At 33.7% G+C, this 26,734-nt stretch overlaps 1 protein-coding gene across 1 annotated transcript in view; it reads left to right on the top strand.

Moving 5' to 3' along the window:
* Positions 1-26,734, top strand: part of Ush2a (usherin) — a 748,724-nt gene that overhangs the window by 40,897 nt on the left and 681,093 nt on the right. The window contains exon 3 of the mRNA XM_026388000.2: positions 19,073-19,205. Coding sequence (XP_026243785.2) covers positions 19,073-19,205 — 133 coding nt within the window. The remainder of the gene's footprint in view (positions 1-19,072; positions 19,206-26,734) is intronic.

The raw sequence follows: 26,734 nt of genomic DNA on the forward strand, positions 1-26,734 counted from the left end.
GGTAGACTAGAGGGATGTATTTCCAAGGTGGGATTCCTGCAGAGTTCTAAACATAAGTGGGGAGTTCCAGCAGCTGGAGATTAGGTCTAACCAGACCTTAGGGAATTCGTTGTGTGGCACCTTCTCTGGGGAGATTAGACCAAAACACCTCTATGGCCAGGAAGATGCTGATCTCTGCTGGGAGTGTGAATCTCAGGAGTCTCCCAAGATTTCTGAGGAGCCTCCCAAGATTTTTCCTCCAAAGGTCTCACACACATTAATTGCCCATGAATGTGGCTCTCCCAGGCTTAGTCCCTGAGTGTTGTTATGACTGCCTGTTCAGTTTCCTGATCCTCTTCAGCTAGTAACAGGAGTCCCCCAAAAGTGAGTTGCATTCCCCTCTGAGTTTCTGACTTGATTCCCCTGGGTATAATCTTCTCAGTGAGTGTTTCACTCACGTTCTCATAGCTACACCCTAGGCCACATGGTAAATACTTGCTAGGACAATGTGGCATTGTTTAGTATGATTGCCAGGGCTCCCACAGTAGTAAGCTGCAGCATGTCTCCCTCAAGGTGGCTCCCACTTCAATTCTCTGCTTGCCAGGGGAGTGAGACGAAGCACTTCTCGGACACCAGTTCACTGATCATCCTCTGGATCAACTAAGTGCAGGCTGCTTTTTTTGATCTAAATTTTTTTTCTTTTGTTTTAATTGATTTTTTTTTAAAAATAAATGACAGCAGAATGCATTATAATTCTTATTACACATATACAGCACGATTTTTCATATCTGGTTGTATATAAAGTATGTTGACACCAATTCGTGTCTTCATACATGTAATTTGGATAGTGATGTCTATCACATTCCACCATCCTTGCTAATCCCCTACCCACTCCCTTTCCCTTCCACCCCTCTGCCCTATCTAAAATTCATCTATTCCTCCAATGCTCCCCCTCCCTACCCGACTATGAGTCAGACTCCTTATATCAGAGAAAACAAAAATTCCATTGTGTATATATGCCACATTTTTTTATCCACTCATCTACTGAAGGGCATCTAGTTTAGTTCCACAGTTTAGCTATTGTGAATAAACATTGATGTGACTGTGTCCCTGTAGTATGGTGTTTTTAAATCCTTTGGGTATAGATTGATTTACAAATTTCTTCTGTGCTGACTTTGTCCATGGGGTTCCTCTCTGTTTATATTATCCCTTCCCTGAGTGGTGAAGCAGCATCTTTGCCACACTGGTTTAGACCCAATATACTCTTTCTTAATTTTTGTTCAATGCAGGCACATTTCTGAGTCTCTAGGACACTCTGTCTGGTATTGAATTTTAGTCAATTCCCTCTTTCACCAGCCTGAGAAGCAGTGCTCTTGGAATCCTGAGCCATAGAGCCACTGGTAAGGCAGCCTTCCGCTAATCTGCCACCCTGGATCTCCCCTTGGCTGCCTTTTTAATTCCTATATATAAACTGCAGAAAAATATTGAAGAAAGCAAACAGGTATGTGGATTAGGACCATTATGAATTAAATATTTCTAGCTGGAGCTGAACCCTCAGTGCTACCCCAGGGTAAATTTCAAAGGTACAATTATTTGTTCAAAGAGTGTGCTTAACTCAATTTTGTTACAAATTGACAAATTGCCTTTAGAAATAGTTTGACCAATTCGGACTCCTCCCAAATGTGAACCAGCATTCTTGTTCCTCAAATTCTGGTCAATAGAGGGAATTACCTTTTTCATTTTTCCCATCTCTTGGACAAAATAATTCACTTGGCATGTCTTAGTTATCTAGCTTATTGGTCAACCATATGTATTTTTTTTTCTTGTGAGCAAATTCTGTACATTGTTTTTTCTTTTTCAATGAAGAGGTTTATATTTTTATTGATAATTAAGTATTTTGATGTACTTAAGAGTGTTTTCTCTTTGGTAATTTAAAGGAATAAAATTTGTTTTATTTATACTTGTATTTAAATTGATATATAAATATAATTTAAACTGTAATATTTAATTTACAAATTTCAGATCAGAGGTGGTTAATTCCCACAGGAAAATAAGGGAGTTATTATACCTTTGCTTTTACCATTCTTTCTTCTCATACCCCAGTCTTTGTGTGAATAAGTAGGGATTCTTATGCCAGTATATTATAGCAAAATATGTATATTAAAATTGTTGTTTTTATTTCAAGCACTGTAACATTTTATAACCGTTCATTTTAAAAGTTGTATTGAGTATTTAAATGAATCCAATACTCATTGAGCATCTTTTATAACACAATTATCTAATTTCTTAATTTGTTAGACCCTTCTAAATAGTTAAAGCATTTTCATTTTTTTGAAAGGGAAAATGACTGGTGATATACTTCTTGAATTCTTACATATTGAAAATGTCTAATGCCTGTATTAATGAACAAAGATGAATTATAAAATTCTTTTCATATTCCCTCTCATTCCTGAGTTCTTAATAAACTGTATCATATCTATGAAGAGATTGTTTTCTTTCTTTTCCAACTGGGAATTGAACCCAGGGGCACTTGACCACTGAGCAACATCCCCAGTCCTTTTTATTTATTTTAAAATTTTGAGACAGGGTCTTGCTGTTGCTCAGGCTGGTCTTAAACATTCTTATAGGTTTCGACTCTTATTGTTCAAATTCTGGGACAGCCAGCATATATCTTGGTGTTAATGTTTATATTTTTCCTTGGGAATATGGTAAACTTTTCTTGAATGAATATTTTGCTCTCTTTTCATTAGGAAATATTAGCTTCTATTAATTTCTTGAGTTTTTTTTTTAAATTGTGAATGGACCTTTAATTTTTAATTTATTTAAATGTGGTGCTGAGAATCAAACCCAGTGCCTCGCACATGCTAGGCAAGTGCTCTACCACTGAGCCACAACCCCAGCCCTAATGTCTTGAGTTTTTATCTTATTTGTTTTCTTCAGACATCCATTCTATAAGATTAGTGGCCAACATTGTTTCTTCCTCTCATATTCAAGATACATTAAAACTCCTTTCCAGGATGGGGATGTGGCTCAAGCGGTAGCGCGCTCGCCTGGCATGCGTGCGGCCGGGGTTCGATCCTCAGCACCACATACCAACAAAGATGTTGTGTCCGCCGAGAGCTAAAAAATAAATACTAAAAAATTCTCTCTCTCTCTCTCTCTCTCTCTCTCTCTCTCTCTCTCTCTCTCTCTCTCAAAAACAAAAAACAAACAAACAAACAAAAAAAACCAACTCCTTTCCAAGGGTCTTTCTCTTCATAGTCCCCTGCCTAACACGTACCTTTTTTTCTGTATACTCTCCCTAGGAAACCCCATTCACAATCATGACTTCCAATATTCTTTTTAATACTCATGATTGCAAATCTGTTATTCCTAAATTTATATTGCTACAGTGTCATCAATGAGCTTTAATAATTCAAGTAGTAGTGTTCTAAGTTTTAAGCTTCCTTAGCTTGAATAGAAGACACCTGCAAAACAATTGCACAACCCCATGTCCTGTGAGGACTCTTCTTATACCTTTCATTGCAGTAACATTGAATTGTTCTCAAAATGCAGTCATTTCCTTACATGTGTATAACTGCCTCTGTTCCTTACTATAAGTGATGTCCCCTACTATGCACACAACTTAAACCTACTTCACCTTTAACTCTTTTTGCATCAAATTCTTCAAGAAGCATTTTAAAACTATCAATCTGAATAGAGAGGCACTCATTCTTCTTGTGAAATCATCACAATTAACTCCATGGTTCTATTTTGTTCCTCACTAAACTCTAAAACTTCTAGGTCAAAGATTTTACCTTATTTACTATTGTTTCCTTCAGGGCTTGGCATCATGTATGAATGTGGTCAATTCTCAATAAATAGATTTTAATAAATGGGTGAGTAAGTGAGTCAATGAATGGTGGCATCATCTGAGATTGGGATGGAGTTGGAAATAGGACAGTTTATTAAGAAGCTCCTTCCAGAATACACAGGAGAAAATTAAAGGAAAAAGCAAATTTATTAGATAAATTAATTGGAAAACCGAATTTCACTGCTATTTTGGAGACTATTGGAACTAAAGTATTATAATAATCTTATAATGATAAGTGTTATTATAATAATCTTAAAAATGTCTTTACAATATGGATGTAAGTTGTAGCTGGAATCTTCCTTAACTTGTGTTTTGTATATTGTAATATTTTTAATTGTACCTTCTTCCTTTTTTTTCCTATAGCATTTTTTTCTCTAAAATGACCTACATGTAAAAACTGCTTTCTTTCTACAACTGTGATTACATTCTTCCTTTGCATAAATCAATCTTGTGCTCACTATCATTTATACCCTGGAGAATGAATTCTTCCTTTCCTTTAGCAAGATGTTCAAGATCCTTTGAAATTTATCAGATGACATTTGTAACTCATCATCCTTCTGCATACTTTAAACTTTGACCCCAATATTTTCTGAGTGTCTTAAACATATGTGCTTAGTGATCCCCATCAAAAGTCTTTATAGCTGCCTTCATGCAGTTTCTCCTCCATTGTACATTTCTTTCTGAATTCTCATTTCCTTTATATGTGTTTCAGTGACCAGTTCAAATGCAACATCCTTCATAAAAAATCATTCTTAAGACAAATGTCCTATGTTTTTTTGTATGTGAAAGCTAGAAGGAAGACTATCAGGGTAGATGAAGGGAACAAGTGGAAGAAAAGAGTAAAAGGTAAGGGGTAGTAATGGGGAGTGAAATTGACCAAGTTATGTTTACATGATAATTATAGAATTATGTTTAAATTAATAAGTTTTAGTAAGTTTAAATAATTATGTAAACATAATGATTACATGGGTAGATTTTATTGTACATTAATAGATTTTGCATAAATCAGACTTAATTTGTTGAAGGCAAGTGCTTTTATTTCTTTATATATGCAAAGGACACAGAAAATATCTATTGTATATTGACTATTAAATATGAGTAAATATATAAGCAAGTAAAAAATTTGAATTTGGTAAAAGATGATGATAATGAGAAGTGATGTGTGCTGAAATGCATAGCTCAAGCTATTTTCTGAAGAATTTGTGAACATTTACAGCTTTGCTAAATTCTATATAAATCTTCTTCCTTATCCTCTTTCCCATTGGTGATTATTTTGTGGTCTCCTCCATTAATGCTGGTTATGTAGTCCATTGTTCTCTTTTCTCCAATTAGTTATATATATATATATTATATGAATATAATATATGTAATATATATTTATATTATATATTACTATCTATATTATATGTTATACATAGTATTGTATATATTATATATATTACTATATGTATTATATATAATATATATCATGTATATATATATAATATATAATACATATACATGCCTTTATTTTATTTACTTATTTTTTTATGTGGTGCTAAGGATGGAAGCCAGTCCTCACACATGCTAGGCTAGTGCTCTACCACTGAGCCACCACATCCACCCTCTAATTAATTAAAAAAAATGTTTAAACTCATTGTTCTGGTTTTCTTTCTCCCATGTTTTTATTTTACTCTAAATTCAGTGATATTCTTTCCTTTCCACAGATGTATTTATACTCATTGTTCTCTGAAATCCATTGCATTCCAGAAAATAACTAGAATTTGTTTCAAAATAGTTCACATTCCTTTAACTTGTCATAGGAATTAAGAAGCACACATACACTGGCCTCCTTTCACATCCCACATTACTTTTTCCTTGTTCTTTTTTTAACATCTATGGTTTCTGATTTTTCAGGATCCCACCTCATACTCTGCCTCTTGCTGAGAATGTTGTTTCCTGGTAAATAGGAAGTAGTAATAGCAACATTGGTAAACATTTTGGGCTAGTTGGAAGATACTCTATTTAAAATGTATATACTGAATGAGCTTCCACTTAACTAGAGAGAAACTTGCCCCTAGTTTCCAGCCTCTTGCATTTTCTCTTATTTTATTTCTCAGTGACTTTTGCAGTAGCTATTAATTTGGTGTCATCTTTGGATTTCATTTACAGACTTGCATATCATTAATGAAAACCTGAAATACAACTGGAATTCTGTATCAATTCTTCCCTTAATAAGTATATAATTTTAAATGACATTGATTGAATTCAAGCCCGTATAAAATACTATTTCAAATAAGTTTGCATTTTTAAACACGAGGCTCCTTGGTTCAATTATTTGTTTTATTCATTTGTCCTCAGTTCCTTTGCAGCATCCTATGATAAGCTTGTCCATTAAAATATATATATTCCTTCTAACATCTGCTCAGAGCGTGAGTGCTGGAGCCCCCTGGGGAGGTTAAATGTAATTTGTTTGATTGGATAGCTCCAGCTTTTCAATTGTTTTCTTTTCCTTAGAGAAATAGAAACTTTCCAGCTTCAGGTCAATTGGTACAATGGTTGGGTTCAGATGCAATGACACTTCTCCCCTTTGTAAGACTCGAGTCCCTCTGAGAAATCCTTGGGAAATCTGTTGACAACTTTATTGTCATCTAGCTAGTCTGATGGCATAAATGATTTAGACACTGATTCCTGGTAGTGTGAAATCCTAATAGTAAAGTGAAACTTTGAGAATCTCAAGTGCATGGAAAACAGAGTACTTAAGTATTGACTATGTTCATTGCTTATAGTTTATTCTCTGCTATTTTTTACTGGAATAAAAAAAGGATTTTAAAATTTAACCTGTTTAGTCATCAGCAGCTGATCAAATGTGTTGCTGCTGTAAGGTATACAAAAGAGTACAGTTAATATTAAAAATCCATGAAAATGGAAAGCAAATAGGTAAAGGATAATATAACCCAAAGTATATATGCAGAGAAAAGTCCTGGCAGGGAACAGTATTGAGTTGTGGTTGCTGCAAACAGAGAGATGACAGACTCCAGAGGCAAGGGATGAATGGGTGTGACTGCTGAGGACCTGGATTGCAAATAGCACTTGGCAGCAACAGTCTGGGTCAGCTTCTCAAGGCTCTTCTCCATACAGGCATCAGGCAGTGGAGAAAATTGACCTCAATTTGGAGAATAGAATGTGGGCTCTAAGGCCATGAGAAGGCGGGTGAATGGAACCAGGAGGCAGCAGAGTCTCCTTGCCAAGAAAATGAGTTGTTCACCTACTCTTATCTTACAACGATTGGATCCAGTTTAGGATGAGCAGAAACACATCTATGGACAGATACAGTGTCCACCTAGTAGAAGCAACAGAAGATGTAACAGGATGGATAGGGAATAAATCATAGAAATTATATAAAACATTCAATTTGAACCAAAGGACTTTGTTCTGCGTGTTAAGACTACTTCAGTTAACCGAATTCATATTATTTTGTATGTGTACATATGCATGTTGAGGGATGAATGAAGAGAGGAAAAAAAACCCTAAATAGGAAATATAATGAGATAAAAGTAGTATTCAAAGAATTAAAATAGGACACTATGATAGAAACTTATTGGATATAATTTTGGTGTGTGTGTGTATGGTGCTAAGATCTCCCTGACATGTTAATAGTTAAGCTAAGATCTGTATAACAGATTTCACTAATCCCACGTCTCTTAATCCCCACGACTAATGGTATTCATAAATTATGATTCAAAGGTGAATTTGTGAAAAGTAGAGGTAAACTACCACCTCATTATATCTACATGGGTGGGAAGTTATACTGATTTACAAACATCCATTGTTACAAGAGCAAGGAGAAACAAAGCACCACTGAATATGTAGAACAGCAAGCATTATGTGAGAGACAATGGATGTTATGCTGATTTTTATATTAGCTATTACAACCATAGTAATTGTCACCCTTACCTTTTAATCATTTCACCCTTTAATACCCACTCTCATTCTTTGCTTGATATGACAATATACTGAGAGTACTTATAAGCTCATTATTTTTCTTTCTAATGAATAAAAAGAAACCTGAATATTTTTCATACCAACTTTTATTATCTGGACCTCACATTTCTGAGACCTGTCAACCTTTGTGGAAATCTAATCCAGGCTTTGCAAAGAGAGAAGAGCTATTCTAAATACACAGCCCCACCAAATTTGAAACTTTTTTTTGGGGGGGGCAACTTCTGCTTACTTGGGGAAAAATGGCATAGGAAAATATATGTAAGAATTGAACCGAATAGGAAAAATGAATATTTTCAAGATTGCTACTCAAATCTTGCAATCTAATTGCCAAAATGAAGTTCTTCAGATAATGTAAATGTTCATTTATTTTTTTTCTCAATTCATGGAATGACCTAATTTTTTTCCTGGTTTTAAAAGGGGTAAAAGGAAACTGTTGAATAGTATGCATTTGTCCCATAAATAGCTATTTTTTTTGTTTAGGGCTCAAATATCCTTGCATAAAAGATGAGTATTTTGTTTAGTCTCTTCTTTCTGTTTTCTTTTTTAATCCTAATTAAATGTGTGAGTTTCACCGTTGCTAACTAACAAAAGACTAGACAATTACTACCTGACCAGCTTCAGGACAAAGAGGACCTTTAACTATAAGGGTCACTATGAAGACCTTATTCTCAATTCTAGTATATCTTTAAAAATAAAACAATGCATATCAGATTTTACGATCCATTTCTCTGAAGTAAGTTAAAGAGCATATTTTTCCTTTGACTTAAAAATGACTTTTTCATTTAGTTTATGAAACATTTTTAGTAATTTTTTTCTCAGTACTGTCTTTGGATCTAAATAATATTTGAGGGTACATAGCTAGCAGATAGGTACTTATGGAAAGTAAAGCATTTTTAGAATATAAATTTAATAAAGCCTTTCATTTAATGGGATATCCCATCATCATTGGACATTTTAGCAGATAAAACTTCTGCTTAGTGTAAGTGGGCATTGACCTCTGTTTTGTTTATGTGTAAGACTCTTCTACAAATGGCTGTTTAGGAGCACAGTGATTAAATACTAATTTGAAATCTAGTTTTTTTAGACTATAAAAACATGATTTTCTATATAGCTGTATGTCAAGGGCTTGATTGATAACTATTCTCAGTTGAGGTCAGCAGTGAGCTCACATCTCTCAGCCCACCTTTGGTTTACTCTCTGAATGTTGAATCTACCATTTTCATTACCCTTCTACAGGAATGATCTGACTTAATGATATGCAACTTCAACACTACAATATAAAGAGATGATAACAAAAGCCAGGTATTTGGGGTGGGGGAGTGAGAAAGGTGATTTTAAATTTAAATCTTCATTTATTAAAGATATTAAAAGAATGGAAATTGGTGAATGAAACAATCTATTTTGTGCAATGAACTATTGCCTGCTTCTAGAATCAAAATTAAAGCCAATCACTCAAGATTTTTAAACCAAAAAAAAAAAAGGTGGTGTGGGGGTGGTGGCGTTGATCAGGATCAGTTGAAGTCTTGGTGTAACAACTGTTTTTACATTTCCTTTTGAGATTTTGTCTTTTCCTCTACCTATTCTTCTAGTACTCTCATGCTTTGCTAACTCCTGTTTGTGTAGATGAAAGTTCATTCATTCAAGGCAGATTCCATGAGTGCCCAGTGATAACTAAGTAATGACTGCTCTATGGAATGAGGGAGTGGCAAGGGAACAAATCAGCAAAAGGACACCAAACTAATCCTGCTCTCATAGAGTTCATTTTCTGGGCAGAGAAGGGAAAGTATTGCTAAAGAAGCACAATAAATAAGCAACATGACAGGTGTGGATAAGGAAGATAATCTGACAGGAAGGAAATTTTAAGGATTGGGAGATCATAGGTTTCCATGGGGTAGTTAGGAGAGGTTTAGCTAAAATAATATTTGAGGAAACACCTGAAGGAGAAAACTCCTTCAGGAAGTAAGCCTGCAGATGTCTTTCAGAGCCATGTCTAAGGAAGGAACAGAAAATGCACAGACCTGGAGGCACAAAGTACCTGGAATGATTGAGGAACAGCGAGGAGGGCAGTAGCTAGAACAGAGAGACCACAGGGGCATCCTAACAGCATAAGCTGAAGAGTAACAGAGCCAGATTGTGTAGGGCTTGGTAGATCTTTGTCTTTTACTTAGGGTAAGAACTGGCTGAAGAATCTTGTTTTTTACAAAAAGAGTATAAGTGTGTTCATATGGATGATCTCTTTTTGCTTTAGCAAGAGTGTGTGGGCTGTGTTCTTGAGAGGGGGAAAAAAACCAAGGATACTGTTTACAGTCTACCCAAGAAGTAGAGGAAGTGGTGTCTTGGGTCAGCAGAGACCCTCAAAGCAGGGTAGGTGGTGAGCTGTGAGTAGATTCTGGATATATTTTGAAAGTAGGATTTCTGGATTTGCTGATGGAGTGGATGAGAAACATCAAAGAGAGGCATCAAGGAGGACTCGAAGGAATCTGGTTTGAGCAACTGGATGAACACACTTAAAAAGTTCCAGAGTTGGGAGGGCTGGAGAAGAAGTGGATTTGGGGGATAAGAGCAGTACTCTATTTTGGAACATTTATATTTGAAATTCTTAAAAGACTTCCAAGAAGAGCTATTGAATAGAAAGATGGATATAGCATTCTATATTAGTTGTCTGAGCTAGAAATAATAATTGGGAATAATAAATCTGTGGTAGTATTTATATAGTCAAAAGTGAAGACAATATCAAGGGAAAGTAGATAAGCAGAAAGAAGGGAAAAGGACTAACCCTGGGGCACTTCAGAATTTATAACTCTAGGCAAAGAAAAGTATCAAGCAAAAGAGAATAACAACTCAATGGAAAGGGAAAATTCAGAATTTGATGTATGGAACCTATGAAGACATAACTTTGGTGGAGGGAGGGGTAAGTGGAGATTACTTATGTACAGGAAAATTAATCAAATAAATATATAAATTAATAATGATGGGAACCAGGTATCATCCTTCCAGAGAAGGTTATTACAGATATGGAAAGAGGAGAGAAGAGAGTGAATTTAGGACCTTGAATTAAGATTTTATTAATAACTTCAATTCTATTTCCTGTGTGTATAATGTGTGTGCATATAAATATATTTACACAGACACATGGATGTTTAGAAAAAATATAGAAGTCTTTTGTACCTCCAGTTGATCTTTCTCTGTGCTATCATCAATCTCTATTCACATTCTCTACTTGTGTCCACTGTGAGCAAGAGGGAGGCCTCAAGCAATAACTTCTATAGCACATGAGTGGAATTGGTACTAAATATTTGTTTCTAAATCCCATTCAATACTGAGAAAAAAAGCTGTGATCTGTTGGAGAAATGGCTGATTTCAGGGTTGAGACAGGAAAGTACAAATTAAGTCTGGATCATCCTAGGTCAGAAAGCAAGAGTATACTAAAAACAATATGGGAATGAATCCATGTGTCATGTCAGTATGACACAGCTTAATAGAGCCTCCACGGTCCAAACATGGACCTATTTGAGCATTGAAATATGTATTGAGGGCAATGAATTATATTCCACTGAATAGAATAGATTCATGGGTCTCTACTGATAAAAATAAATAACATTGAAAGTTTAATAAGGAAATTTATAGTCCCAATGTGTCTGCTCACAAAATGTTTATTAATTGCAAAAGGGAAAATTGTATTTCTATACTGAAGAAGCCTCACAGATACCCATTAATGCAAACAATTAAAGTTAACATCATTAATAATGGAACAAATAGAAATGATGTAGCACACAATAAGATGTAATGAGATCACTGTGTCACCTGAATGTAATCACGAGGAAACATTAGACAAACCCAAATTGACAAGTGATCTACAAAGTAAGTGGGCTGTCATCTTTAGCAGTGTTTAGACTGTGAATGTCAAAGGAAGATTCAGGAACCCTTCCATATCAAAGGATACCTAAGGGTCAGGATAACTGAAGAAATGAAAATACATCTCTTGGGCAATTGGCAAAAATGGCCTCTGAGGATAAGATGATAAAGCGGTATCAATATTAATTCCCTGGTTTTGCTGGTTATATTGTGGTTAGTTAGGAGAATGTCTTTTTTTCTGTAGCAAATATGTGCTACAGTATTCAGGGGTAATGGGTCTTTATGTCAGTCGGAATTTTAAAAGGTTCAGAAAAGTCTTTGTACTCTTCCTGCAACTTTCCTGTAATTGTGAAATAGTCTCTTTTTTATTACTTAAAAAATATTTATTAGTTGATCTGCATTATGGGTAGAATGGGAAAAGGTTGACAATCCAAGCACAGACATCTGATTTGAGGAATATCTCTGTTGCAGGAAAGAGAAATAGGGAAGAATTTCAAGGAGAAAACTTCCAAGATGATTTTTCTTTCCCCTCTTTGGCTTTCATCACTTCACTCAGCTTTATTTCATTGCATTTACCACCTTGCATTGAAAGTATTTTTAGTAACAATTTCCATTATAATTGAAATTAGTAGAAGAAAAGGTCTGTGTTTTACATATCCCATATATGTAGGATCACAGTCTGCTCATCACATATTCAAACATCAGAACTATTTTCAAAACAGTTATTGGATTTTAGTAAAAGGTCTAGTGAGGAGTTTTCTCCACAAACATGGAGGAAAAAGTAAGTTAACTTCTTTTTAAGGGCAGGGAATTGTACTTGTTTCAAATAAGTTATAAATTATTTGGACATTTCAATGTGAACTTTTTAGAAATTGATTAAACTGGGGGCTTGACCTTGGGAGATTGCAGCATTTGGAGACCTTTCATAGATACCAAAGGGAGAAGAGCATATCCAAAGCATCAAGCCCGGGTTGGAAATGTTACACACATAGGTTTTGCTGTAGATGACTTCAAGAATTTGTCTGACATAGGAAGAAAACATAAGAGCATATACGTAGTTGGAAGGCCAAGGGAGGGGAGGAGCAAGAGCTGGAAAATTTTATGTGAGTTCATGGAAAATGCAAAAGAAAAATCAAAACCAGAAAAAAACCTTGAAGGTATCTGCATGTGAAATCATCTCCACACAATGTCAAAATAATATAGTCAAAATAAATGAAAGTTCAAGCAGTTATTCCTTGACTCACGAGTAGTGGGTATGTGTACTTTTCAAATTTTCCAAATACTTACGTGCAACCAACATGGTGAATTTCTGCAAAAGTAACTTTTATGAATAATTATCTTCATTCCTTGTTTCATATTGTTTGTATAAATATAGCTTGAGAATATTTAATAGACTGGGAATTTATTTGTAATATATAAAAACCCATGTTAATAAACAAGAGCACTGGAAAACATGTGAAGATTGCTAGTATGATACATTGTGTTCATTAGAAGTTAGTGTGTTTTCTTTCTACTTAGAATTGTAATATAATGTAGATAGTGTTGGTGGTTTTTATTTGAGGTATCAATTAATTAGAATTTATTGAGCTTCTCCCAGCATGAAAGTCATGCTCATCAAATTTGCAAATGATATAAATCTTGGAGGGATGGTATGTGCATTGGTTGACAGACATAGCATCCGTAAAGATTTTGACAGTCCAGAGCCATGGCCTAAATATAACAGGATGAAATATAGCACACACAAATACTATTCTTGCCCTGAGGTCCACTTAACCAGCTGTATATGTATATGATGGGTATATATGACTTAGAAATGATGCAATAAAAAAAAAGACTCGGTATTTTAGTGAACAGTCAGCTCAATTTAATTTAGTAATCTTAGCCACATGATGCCACTGTCAAAAATCCTAGCAAGTGATTTTGAATTGTATTAAATGATAATCCTTTAACATTTTGAAAGGTAGCTAGAGATTGTACCATTCCTGAAGTCACATTTTAAGAAGAGGCTAAAAACTATGCCATATTTAGAACATCACAGAAACTGAGCACATCTATCCTGAAAAAGACTTAGGAGAAGGATGGTATTCTTCTTTTTATCACATGGAATAAGAGATTAGATTTATTTAGTATGTTCTAAATTGTAAGACTTATGAACTGAAGTTTTAAAAGGATACCTTTTGGTTCAGCCATTTATAATAATAAAAGCTGTTCAAAGATGAAAGTGTTCTGGAAGTCTGCAGAGGCTTAATGCTAGAATAGTTAAGCCCCGGTATCCTCTTTCTTAATGTGGGATAATAATACTGCAAAATGAGAGGTCAGCCAGATGATATATGTAAAATGTTCAGTACAATGCTGGGCACATGGTAAGTGATGATACCATGCAAGGTACATTACCCTTATTATTGTGGGAGGCGTTTACACCACACCTGAATCCAATGCTAGACAGAATTATAGAAGAGACTCAATGGATGGGTCCAATAAACTAAATGGCTGCTATTTCCAAATGCTAATTGGATTTAATTGACTAATTAAAACTAGTTGTTTCAAACAGGCTCTGGTACCATTTGACCACATCTATGACCTTGAATAACTTCTGTTGTCAATTCTCTGATTCAATGTATGTATAAAGTTGAGATAATAGCAGTCTTGCCTTGGGATGATGTAAAGATAAAAAGAAGAAATAGAGAATGTTTTAAATGCTGCCTTACATACTAATATTTCAATAAATGCTAACTGCTTTTACAATGCTGAAGTAGTTGACAAAGGATTATTGAAGGATACAGGACTTCAGATGAATCTTTCAAAAATGTTGAAACTTGAGTAAAGTCCAGAAAAAGAGCTTGAGTAAATTCTGAAGACAGTGTTATATACCGCCTGATCACCAGACAGTGAGGAAGTCTTACCAATTTGGCTGGAAGTTGGCTGATGTTGAATGATGGAAATAAAATCTGATGAGATAAGTGAGGAAAAATCTCAGAAGACCTTAGTTTTGGGATGGTAAGTAATTGGGAGGTGGAATTCCATGTGTTCTCAGGCCGGGGAATGTAACATACATGTGATATTTTAAAATAACCTTGTAGAGTTTTCAGGATAAATTGTCTTATGCTTAAAAATTACAGATAGTATAGTGGAATCTTTTATGCAAATCCTTTCACTTAGAAATAGAAATTTCTATTTCAGGGCAATTTCTATTTCAGAAAGTCTAAGACTTTTCTCCTCCATAAAGTTTTTCCTTCTGATTCATATCACAGTGGCTTGATTTTTTTTTTCTATGTGTTGAATACCTTAACATTCAAGATGATGTTCTTTATATTCGTGTCCTCTGTCATCATCTTCGGGGGCTGAATTTGAACTTAAAATATGTTGCCAAATCACTTCATGTTAAATACATTTAAAAAGGTGTTATCCAGAATGCTTAAAATGGTTTGACTTTAAGACGAGAACTATCCAGCTAACAAAACTGGTACTTTTAGGAGGCTTCTAAGTTGATTCTGAGAAGGTAGGTCCCATAGAGAACATCTAAGTGTATGTTATATATCACACACACACATTCTCAGAAAAAGATGATTTCTTAAAGCAACTCTTTGAAAAAGGCAGTGTTTCACTGATGGCATCAAGATTCAGGAAATAATGGCTGGGTGATGCAGCTCAGTGGTACAGCACTTGCCTAGCATGCACATGGCCCTGGGTTTGATCCCAGCATCATCAAATTAAATAAATTCACACAACCAACATCATTTATAGTGATTCAAACACTAGCAAATTCTGTTAGGCATATTTTCTCTCAGAGAGAAAGGGTCATAACTTTTCTTTGTGTACCTCATAGAGCCATCATGGGTACTAGGTAGACATTCTATTGAATTCATTTTAAATTAGAAGGATATAGGGAATGGTAAAACCACTTTTCTAAGCTAGCACAGGTCTCTTCCCTATTTTTCACCCCCAGACTGGGTCAGCGGGAGTAGAGTAACAAAAGATCTGGCATTTCCATGGAACAGGTGATTTTAGCTGATTAATCTAGGTGGATTTGATGATATTTGCCTTTGGTAACTGTTCAGCTATTATGTGACTTCCTTGTCTTTTGAATTATACTCTCTACTAACCAGGCAGGCAAATGGGAGGATAGTGTTAGGAATTCTACATCAAAGGAAAGAATATAGAATTTTGTTGGAACACACAAAGAAAGTCATTAAAATAGGAAACCCCCAAGGAATGAGGCTTGAGAATGACCTGCTTGTCTTCATCTTCTTTCCAAAGTATTTTGATCTCTCATGAGGAGGATTGAAAGGCCTTTTTCTAACTGCACTGGTTTTGCCAGTTCCCTCCCTCAAGATACACCAATAAACATGCACAAGCCACTCTGATCCTCAGAGGGTTAGAGAATGAGATAGGTGGGAAGTTTCCTTCAGTAGAAGGCTTTCTTCTCGAAAATCAGAAATTCCATCATATATATTCCTATTCCCTTCAATAACTGGCAAGGGGATCATCAGAATGAGCTATTGCAAAAAGCCACCATCGTCTTCTCAGTTTCTCTGTGATAGTGCCCCAGATCAGAATTGTAAAATAGTTTGGAGGATCTTGGGACATAAAACATGGTGCAGAAAACCAAAGAAGATTTAATTTTATTTATAGAAAGGTAGTTGGTAGGGGGGCGGGGACAATAGAGGAAAGTGGCTTGGGATCAACATTAATCATTTTTTAAGTACCAACCAAGTGAAAACATCTTAGAAGAATTCAGAGTCACTTGCAGTGAATTCCATAAGCAAATATGTGATGAGTTGATTAAAAAAAAAATAGGTCCTGAACTCCTGACTACAGATATAATACAGTGAATACAGAAAATCAAAAACATGCTTTCTATATGACTCAAAATAAAGGTACACTTAAACTTGTAAAAGACAAGATTTTTATTTGAATGATATGACAGAACTGTCACAGGAGTGTTACCTGCTATAAAGAAAGCCGAAGAATTATTACCTTTATTAGACCAGTGACACTGAGCTTTAGCCATACATTTCTAACTTCTGTCCCTCTACAGAGACAATTTTCTTTTCTTAAATAAACTGTCATGCTAGTGTTAATATATTGTTGGCTCTCTCATGCTCTGAGAATACTGCTGATATAAAACATGTATATGTTAGATTGGTAATAGTATCTTTAGTGTAGCTGACTAGAACAAATGTGTTTCCCTCATGGCTGTGCTAATGTGATAAAGGAAAATTGGCTGTTCATCAGCTTTTGGCTGGGTAAAGACAGTAGAGATGGAACCACATTCTTTTTTATGCATTAATACCACAGAGAACTTTTCACGAGTTATATTTCATGTGCCTGCATGTTGCGCAAAGATGTTGTAAAACATGAGATAATGCTACAAATAACAAAGTAGAAAAGCCTGTATCTTTTATAATGATAACAGTCAAACACCAAATGACAGTAACAGGCTGTAAAAAATGGGATGCAAAAAAAAAAAAATCAGCCCTACTACTTAGCAGAGAGGAATAGATCCAGGCCCATGAGAAGTTGGTGTATGATTTTAGGTTTATTAAAGCCATGTTATGAAATGAAGTCATATGTAACACTAGGTCAATGAATTGAAGAAAAATGTTTATATGAAAGAAGATTGCACAGAATGGAAAAAATTAAGTTTGGTAATTTATGAAAATTACCGAGTAATTATGTCATTAACTTCTGGGTTTTTGTTTTGTTTTTGATTGGGAGATTTATTAAAGAGGTTCTTATGGCAAAAATTCACATAAGAATTTAAAGATGTCTAAGAATAAATGTTTATCCTTATTAATTATTACACATTCATTTGAACAGAAAATAATTTATGAAATATATTTTTTAAACCAGTTGTAATCTCACAGCAGTCAAGTTGGTGGTTCCCATGTACAACCTGTCCTCAGATACAACTGTCTCCAAAATCCTGTACCAGAGTGGTACATTTGTTACATTGCTGAACCTATACTGATACCTAATCATTATTCAAAGTCCATAGTAGAATAACATTTTCAATGCTGTGGTTTGGTTTGGTTTGGTTTTAATTAAAGTGTTTGTATCTAACATTTCAATTGTGTAATATTAAATTTCCATTTCTGTCTCTTCTCCGATCTCTCAATCCAGCCCTTCTCTAGAACCTTTTGTATGCCCTAGGGGTATTTTGGTTGGAGTGCCCTTTACCTTTAAGCACTTGAATTGACACACCTTTGTGTAGACTAAAGTTGATGTCAAAATGGCTGATTACTTAATTCAGAATTATATGTTATCACTGTAATCTCAGCAGCGGGGAGCCTGAGACAGAAAGATAGCAAGTTCAAAGCCACCTTCAGCAATGGCGAGACACCAGGCAACTCAGTGAGACCCTGTAACTAAAATGAAATACAAAATAGGGCTGGGGATGTGGTTCAGTGGTTGAGTACCCTTGAGTTCAAACCCTGGTACCCCCCCAAAAAATGCAAGCATAAAGATTTTATATCAATAGGATCTATGAGCTATTCTGCATAAAAGTTTGAATTGATTTTTCAGAGGATTATGTCTCAATTCCATAAGTCTTAATAGAATTTAATTGGGTAAACTTCAGAGAGCAACAAACTACAACCTGTAGATCATATCTAACTGGCCACCTGTTTTTGCAAGTAGGGTTTTGTTGGAGCACAGCCAGATTTATTTATCTATTTTCTATGACTGCCTTTACATTACAAAATCAGAATTGAGCAGTTGTGTCTAGGATTGTTGGCCTACAAAACCAAATTATTTGATTTGCAAAGAAAAAAATATTCTCTGGTCATTTATGGAAATGGTTTGCTAAGCCCTAATGTAAATAGGATTGCTTGAGTTATTAGCTTAGAATATGCTTGGGAAATTCTTACATTAGTCTGCAATGGGAAAGTACATCTGAAAAATTTTCAACTAGTTACAGACACCTAAAATGGTAACTATTTATGAGAAGTGTTTTTCTACTATTAACTTAAATTGAATTATAGCTCTATGAAATAGTTTTGTATATATAGTTTTGGATATTTCTCCCTGTTTTATTAATTTCTGCTTTATTTCCATATAGAGTCATAACAAATTTAATTAGCATGTGAAGAAACAACATGTGCACAAAAAACTTATGCAAGCATGGTAATCAGTGCTATTACAAACATGGGACAAATATTATACATTGCTGTGAGCACCCTGGGAGATACCATCACAGCACAAAACTGCACCATGTGGATTTGTATCTAGATGTATAAACATGCAGGAGTATCATTGTGCTATGAAAACAAATTGTCTTCACTCTTATCAACAGAAGAAAGTAGAGAAATAAGGAAACAATGCCTTTTTAAGAAATTCAAGTTATGTGGTTATTAGAAAACTTTATGCACTTAAGATAATAATGGTGATCATTTCTTACAGGTACATCAGACAAAAATCAACTTCTTTATCAATGGTTTGGAGGAGGATAATACAGCTTTTTATGCAACAACTTTAAGTGGTTCAATTACAGATTTTCCTTCCAGTACTATTCGAATAGGACAGAGTTTAAATGGTAAGATTCTGACTTTAGAAATGGTATTAATTTTTCTCCAAATATATTGTTCCTGGAAAAAAATGTGTCAAACAAATAATATTCAAGTGCATTCATTTTCTAGGGCTGCTGTAACAAATGACCCCCAACTGGGTGGCAGATTAATACAACAGAAATTTATTCTCACAGTTTTGGAAGTCTAAAGTCTGAAAACAGGATTGAGCTAGTCTGGTTCCTCCTGGAAGCTAAGATGGAGAAGACATTCTGTGCCTTTCTACTTCCATGGCTGCTGCCAGCAGACCCTAGTGTTGCTTTATTTACAGCTCTATAGCTCCAATGTTTGCCTCTGCTCTCAGAGGACCTTCTTTGTTTCTTCTTCCCTTTTCTTGCAAGGACACTGGTCCTTGGATTTAGGGCCCACTGTTATCCAGGAGAAGCTCATAGTCAACATCCGTAATTACACTTGCAAAGTTCCTTTTTCCAAATAAGGCTACATCAGTAAATTCCAGGTGGACATATCTTTTGGGGGCCACTTTTCAACTCACTACACTAGGGAAACGTTAAATCTAAAACTTTTCTATTTTGATTAATTTTTAAAGTAAAAACAACATGTGTGAAGTGACATTCTCTGACCAGTTTTGTTTGGATTTTAATTAGGGCATCCTTAAACGAGGACTACAGCATATTCAACTAATAAGTGCACATGTAAAAAACTCACCTGTGTCATTCATGTTTTTTGATATTAAAAAGAGATGTATAGTTTAATAAGATGATGTTTACTTCTGAAATGAGCAGAAGTTGAAATGAGAATTATCTTGGAAATGTCCAGCACAATGGTCTTTAAAACACCACCATTTTAAAATGGCAATGTTTTTTATAATGTCTGCTCATTATAAGAAAATTCAAACAATATGGAGCTCTATGAAATAGAAAGCATTTTCCATATTTCCATCTTCAGAGGTGTACTTTAACTTTTTTATGCTCTTCCAAATTTTTAGTGCATTCAGCTAGAGATATGGTTATAAATATAATATTTTCAAAAGGTAATTATAACACATATGCTTTATCTGAGCCCTCTAAAAATAAATACTTCCTTTCTAAATGTTATGGAGCACATTTCATGTCAAGATACCTTCTTATTTAGGTGTATCTTCTCATTTAAATGACTGCACTTTGTACAATAGTATACTTGTAACAAGTTTTGAAAACAAGTTCCTATAATGAACATTTGGATTATTTTTAATTTTTCAAAGTTAAGTGATCATTTGATAGAAAATACTGTATCTTTACATTTTATATACTTTTATCTATTCATTTATATCTTGTATTCACATGCACATATACATATGTATTTGAGCAATCATCTGATTGAACTCTTCTGAAAGACTATATATACACTGTTAAAAATCTGCCTGAGTTCCAACCCCATCTTCTCACCCACTTGCTAGATGACCTGGACAAACGTATTAATTCCTCTAAACTATAGTTATTCCAACTTTAAGATGGTGATGATGATGATGATGATATCCTAAAGTGCCACTGTGAAGATAAAACGAGACAATGTCATATAAAATATAGCTGTTTTTCAAGCATCTGGCATGTAGTAGATGCTCAGTATTTATTTGTTGAATGAATGAGTGCAGTGCTTAGCACCTTGCCTTGTGTATACTGAACTACATTTGCAAATGATACTATTATTAATGTTGTTTTAATTATTTTCCCAAGATAAATACATAGAAATTGAATGGCTGGGTTGAAGTATATAATCTTCTTTTAAAATATTTTAATACATAGTAATTATTACTCCAATGTATAACATCAGATTATCTCCAGAAAGGTCGTGAAAATTTACCTCATTAAAAAATACAGGCAAGGCTGAGGAAAGAGGATTGCAAGTTCAAGCCCTCCTCAGCAAAAGCAAAGTGCTAAGCAACTCAGTGAGACCTGGCCTCTAAATAAAATACAAAATAGGGCTGGAGATGTGGCTAAGTGGCTGAGCACTTCTAAATTCAATCCCTGGTACCCTACCCCCTCAAACAAACAAACAGAAAATATAGGCAAGTTCTTGTTTTCTTAAACACTAAATAACCTCACAGATGATCCATTTTTTCCATCCTTGCCATTCCTCTAAGTGAAAAATATTGTGGGATGTTGACTTGGAATTATTTGGCCATTAATAAGTTTGAGTAGCTGTCCAAATATGATTTGACCACTTGCATTTCATTTGTGAATTCCTTATTCAGGATATGTATCCATATTTATATCCATAATTTCTTGTTTATGAAAAACTCATTAATGGTAAGAATATGTTGCATATGTTTTCTCCAGGTTTTTAAATGGCCTGCTAATTTCATGTTACATATATTTAAAGCATTATTTGAAATGTTTAATCAAGGCAAAAACATGAATGTAAAATTGTATATAACTATTAAGAGTATAACTTGATGAGTTTTAATAGTCATGTATCTGTGTGACAGTCTTCTAGGAAAAAATGTGAACATTTCCAGTGTCTCAAAGAATCTCTCCTAGTGAATACCCACTCTAAAGTTATCCATGGGAATTTAGTATAGACCTCACAGAACAGTAGGAGTAGAGACCTCTCTGCATACTGACTGACATTGTCTATTCTTAAGTTATCATGAAAATGAAATCATGGCATAGGTATCTGTGTTGTTTTCACTCAGTACTATGCCTATAGGGTTTATTCATATTGTACATAGTTATATCTTTACCTTTAGAAAATAATTTTGAATTGTTTTCTAAAAAGGATATCCCAACCATTAATATTTGAGAATTCTGGCTGTTTCATGCTTAGTACTGCCAAATGTTGTTATTGTTGGCCATTCCTGGGGATGCGTGATACATTTCCTGATGATTAATGATAGTGAGAATTCCTTCATGTGCTTATTTGCCATGTAGATCTGACTTTTTAAATGAAGTACCTATTCAAGTTGTTTATTTTTTTTGCCAGTTTTTAATTGGGTAGTTTGTCTTTTTCTTGTTAATTTGTAGGAGGTTTTCAATATTTTGAAAATGAGTTTTTTGACAGATACATGGATGGCAAATGTTGTCTTCTAAGATGCATCTCGAAATTTCATTTTCTTAAGGGTGTTCTTTGATAATGAGAACATACTTATTTTAGGGAAATTCATTTTGTTAATTCTTCTATACTTAATATTTTTGTGTCTTGTTCAGAATGTCTTAGCAAACCATGATGTTCTCTTTTATTGAGGCAGCTTTATTATATTATGTTTCAAATATAGCTCTATTTTTTATCTGGGATAAATATTTGGATGTATGTAATATAATATACAAGTCCCATTTTTTTCTCAACTGAATATATAATTTACCTAGAAATTTTTTACAATTGTCATTTCCACCAGTCTATGGTGGTTACTTAATCATAAAACAATTATCTTCATATATGAAGATAGGTTTTTTTTCTGAACACTCTATTCTGTTCCAATGATCTGTCAATACTTGGATCAAAACTTTCATTTTAATTACGGTAACTTGAATATATCTTTATCTGTCAACATAAGTTATTCAATTTTTATAACCTTTCAAGGTTGTCTTGGCTTTTATATGATTTTTGGAAGCATCTGTACAGTTTACCTAAAAACTCACCTGAGATTTAAGTCATCAAGTTTATTTTGGAGGAATAGATATCTAAATAATATCAAATCTTCCCATGTATGAAGATCATGAATTTCTTAATTTCAGAAATGTTTTTTTGTTTTCTGTATAAGAGGTCTTATATTTGTAAGGCTTAGGCCATGTTTTCTTTTTATTTATTTATTTTATAAATTTTAATAGAATGTTTTTAGAGCAGTTTTAGGATCATAGCAAAATTGTGTGGAAAACACAGACAGTTCCCATATACCTTCTAGCTACTTACTTCTTTTTAGATATGTAGTTTGTGAATATTTTCTCCCATTCTGTAGGTTGTTTCTGCACTCTATTGATGTTTCCTTTGCTATGCAGAAACTTGTTTTATTTAATCTTATTTGTCTACTTTTGTTCTTATTTTCTGTGCTTTTGGAGTCTTGTCCCAAAACTTCTCACCCCTTCCAATATCCTGAAGCATTTTGCTTATTTTTTAGTTTCATAGTTTCAGGTGATACTTATAAGTCTTTAATCCATTTTAAGGTGATCTTTGTAACTGGTAGAAGATAAGAGTCTAGTTTCCTGTTTCTGCAAGTGGATAATCAATTTCTCAACACCATTTATGAAAAGACAATCTTTTCTTCATTGCATATTCTGAATATCTTTGTTAAACCAATTGGTAATATCTATAGACATGTAGGATTACTTTCAAGCTTTCTATTCTCATCTGTTTGTCTGTGTGTCTCTTCTTATACCAGTATTATGCTGTTTTGATTATTACAGCTTTGCAGTATACTTTGGAGTCAGGTAGTCAAATGCATCCAGCAGTGTTGCTTCTGCTCAAGATGACTTTGATCATTTAAGGTTTTTGTGGCTCCATACAAATTTTAGAATTGTTTTTTTTTCTGCTTCTGTGAAGAATGCCATTGATAATTTGAATTTTCATTGAATTTATAAATCATTTTTTGGAGTATGAATATTTTAAAAAGTTTATTTGTCTAAATCCATGGATGAAAGTTGCCTTTCTATTTTTTGTCTTCTCTTCAACTTCTTTTATACGACTTTTCTTAATTTATTAATTCTAATAATTTTTTGATGGAGATTTTGCAGATATTCCATCTTCAGTGACAATTTGACTTATTTTCCTGTTTGGATACCCTTGTTTCTTTTTCCTGATTTCTATGGCTAGGAATTCCAGCACTATGTTGAAGAAACATGGTAAAAGTAGGCATCCACGTCTTCTTCCAGATTAGAAAGCTTCCAGATTTTTCCCATTTACTGTTTGTTTAACTTTTGGTTTATCATAAATGCTCTTTCATTGTGTTGAGATATGTTTCTTTTCTGCCTAATTCGGTTAGCATTTTTATCATGAAAGGATGTTGGATTTTATTAGTTGTCTTTTCTGTATCAAGTGAGATGGCTATATAGTTTCTGATATTCTTTATGTTGATATAGTGTACTATGTTTATTGATTTTAATACATTGAACCATCCTTGCATTACTGAGATGAGTCTCAACTGGTCATGGTAAATAATCTTCAATGTGCTGTTGGATTTTGTTGAGAATTGTTACATATATATTCATCAAGGATGTTGGCCTGTAGTTTATCTTTTGGTTGTGTCCTCATCTGGTCCTGGATTAGCATAATGTTTGCCTCCTAGAATGTGTTTGGAAGAATTCCTTCCTCTTCAATTTTTTAAAAATACCTTAGAGTTGGTATTTGTTCTTCTGGAAATGTTTGGTTGAATTCAGTAGTAAAACATCTGGCTCTGGCCTTTTTTGTTTGTTTTTTCATAGGAAGAATTTATAATAGATCCAATATCATTGCTTATTATTGGTCTGTTTCTGAGGCTTAAGAGGTATGTGCTGAGTAATTTTTCCATTTATCCTATACTATCACATTTGTTGGTGTATAGTTATTTATAATCCTTTGTATTTCTGGGGTTCTTAGAAGTAATGTCTTTATTTTATCCCTGATTTTGAGCTCTTTCTCTTTTCCTTAGTTAGTCCAGTCAAGGATTTATCTATTTCAAAGTAGCAGAAACATTTTGCACTACATCAGCAGTGAATAAGAGTCTCTGTTGCTCCATGTCCTCACTAGTATTAGATTTTTTCAATATTCTGGATTTTGGCCTATTGGTTATTTTTTATGTAATTAAGCAATATTGTTTTAAAATTTTATTTTCTAATTTTGTTACTATTTTATATTATATGTATAATATATGTTATATACTATCATTTGTTGCAATGAATGACCTTGCAAAATTCATTATTGATTGTAGTAATCATATAATTCTATCATTTGTACATAACAGGAACTCAAATCTTTTCATATATTTGCAACAACTGCATAAAGTGGACATGGGTTTAAAATTGTCCCATAGATATTTATATATGCTCTCATTGCTATTAATTTTGAAATAATGCTCAATTTCAGGTTTTTTTCCTCTATGACATGAATTATTTAAACTCATATCTAGCTAAAATAAAGTATATATGTAGTGTGTATATATATATATACACACATATATACATGTGTATATATTTATATATTTGATACTGAAAATACATTCAAAACACTGGCTAAATTTCCATCAAGCTTTGGTGTCAAACAACTTTGTATTGGATCCAATTTAGTTTTGTTCCTTTAATAAAAAATCTGCCAAAATTAATTTTACTAATATGCATAACTATAATATCCTAATAAAAATATAAAAATATTTACTCTTTGTAAGTATTGCTTTCTAATCTGTAGGTGGTACTTTAATATATGACACATAAAACTATAGTATTAATTATTGGAGATAATATGTTTAGAACATATTGCTTTGTTGTATAGTAAATGTGCAATGAGCTTCAACAATTATTAAACTCTTTGAAGACATCTTTTCTGATTATGAAACCATAGATAATTATAATATCTTCAGTTGAATTTTGTAGGAATCAAAACCAAAAATATCTAAAAGTGACTATTAACTTTAATTTGTGTATGCTCTTAGATCAAGCTAAATTTATATGAAGAAGCAATAATTTAAGAAGCCAATATATTTAGAACTCAGTTTTAGTAATTAGTATATTGAAGAATTTTATAAAGTACTCGGCATGCAGAAATTTTTAATAACACATTAAATCTTGTGAGCCTTATTTCAATATTTAATCCCTATTAGTACTTCTAAAAGTGTTTTATTACACCAAATATTGCCCAAAGTATTCAGCAATACCATAAACTTGTCAGTACCATAACTTTTTGCTGCAGAGTTAAAATGACTTGCTTCTATTCTACTTTAGTATACTAAATGTTGAGTTAATGATTCACAAGGGAAGTGTAGATTGAGGATGATTTACTTTTAAACTGTATAAAAATAAATTTCACTCCTGATTAGAAAAAATATAATTGGAAAAGAATTTATTTCAAATATTATTTAGTTTTTATTGCAATTTTCTCCTTTACATTCTGGGCATCTAACAGTTATGGAAGAAAAGGACATTTTAAAATAATTTTTATCTTTACTCTATCAACTTATAGGTGCAGTTGTACCTACTGTATCTTTTCTCTAATTAGAGATGGCACATAGACTGGCTCATTACTTCTGCCTAATGAGCCAGGCTCCATGCCACCTCTCTAATCAGAAAAGAGATAGGTACAGAATGTTCTTCTGGTCTTATTATAAATCATTTTCTTTCTCTCTCCTTCTTTTTTTTTAATCAAAAAATTAAGTCACTGTCCTCCATAGTTTTGTCCATATCCAAGATGGTTTCATTCAGAAGGGGTAATTGTGCAAGAGATTGCTGCGAGCTCAATTAAAGGTGCTCTCGTGCAATGCTGGTCCGACTGTCTGCCTTGCAACAGACTTTGTTAAATGAGGGTCTGTAGCCACCAAGATGTTTTTTTTTTTTTTTCTGTCTTTTCCTAGCGTGAACTTGTTTCTCTGTTTCTGAAAGTT

The sequence above is a fragment of the Urocitellus parryii genome, chromosome 9, assembly GCF_045843805.1.
Source record: "Urocitellus parryii isolate mUroPar1 chromosome 9, mUroPar1.hap1, whole genome shotgun sequence".
NCBI classification, from domain to species: Eukaryota; Metazoa; Chordata; class Mammalia; order Rodentia; family Sciuridae; genus Urocitellus; species Urocitellus parryii.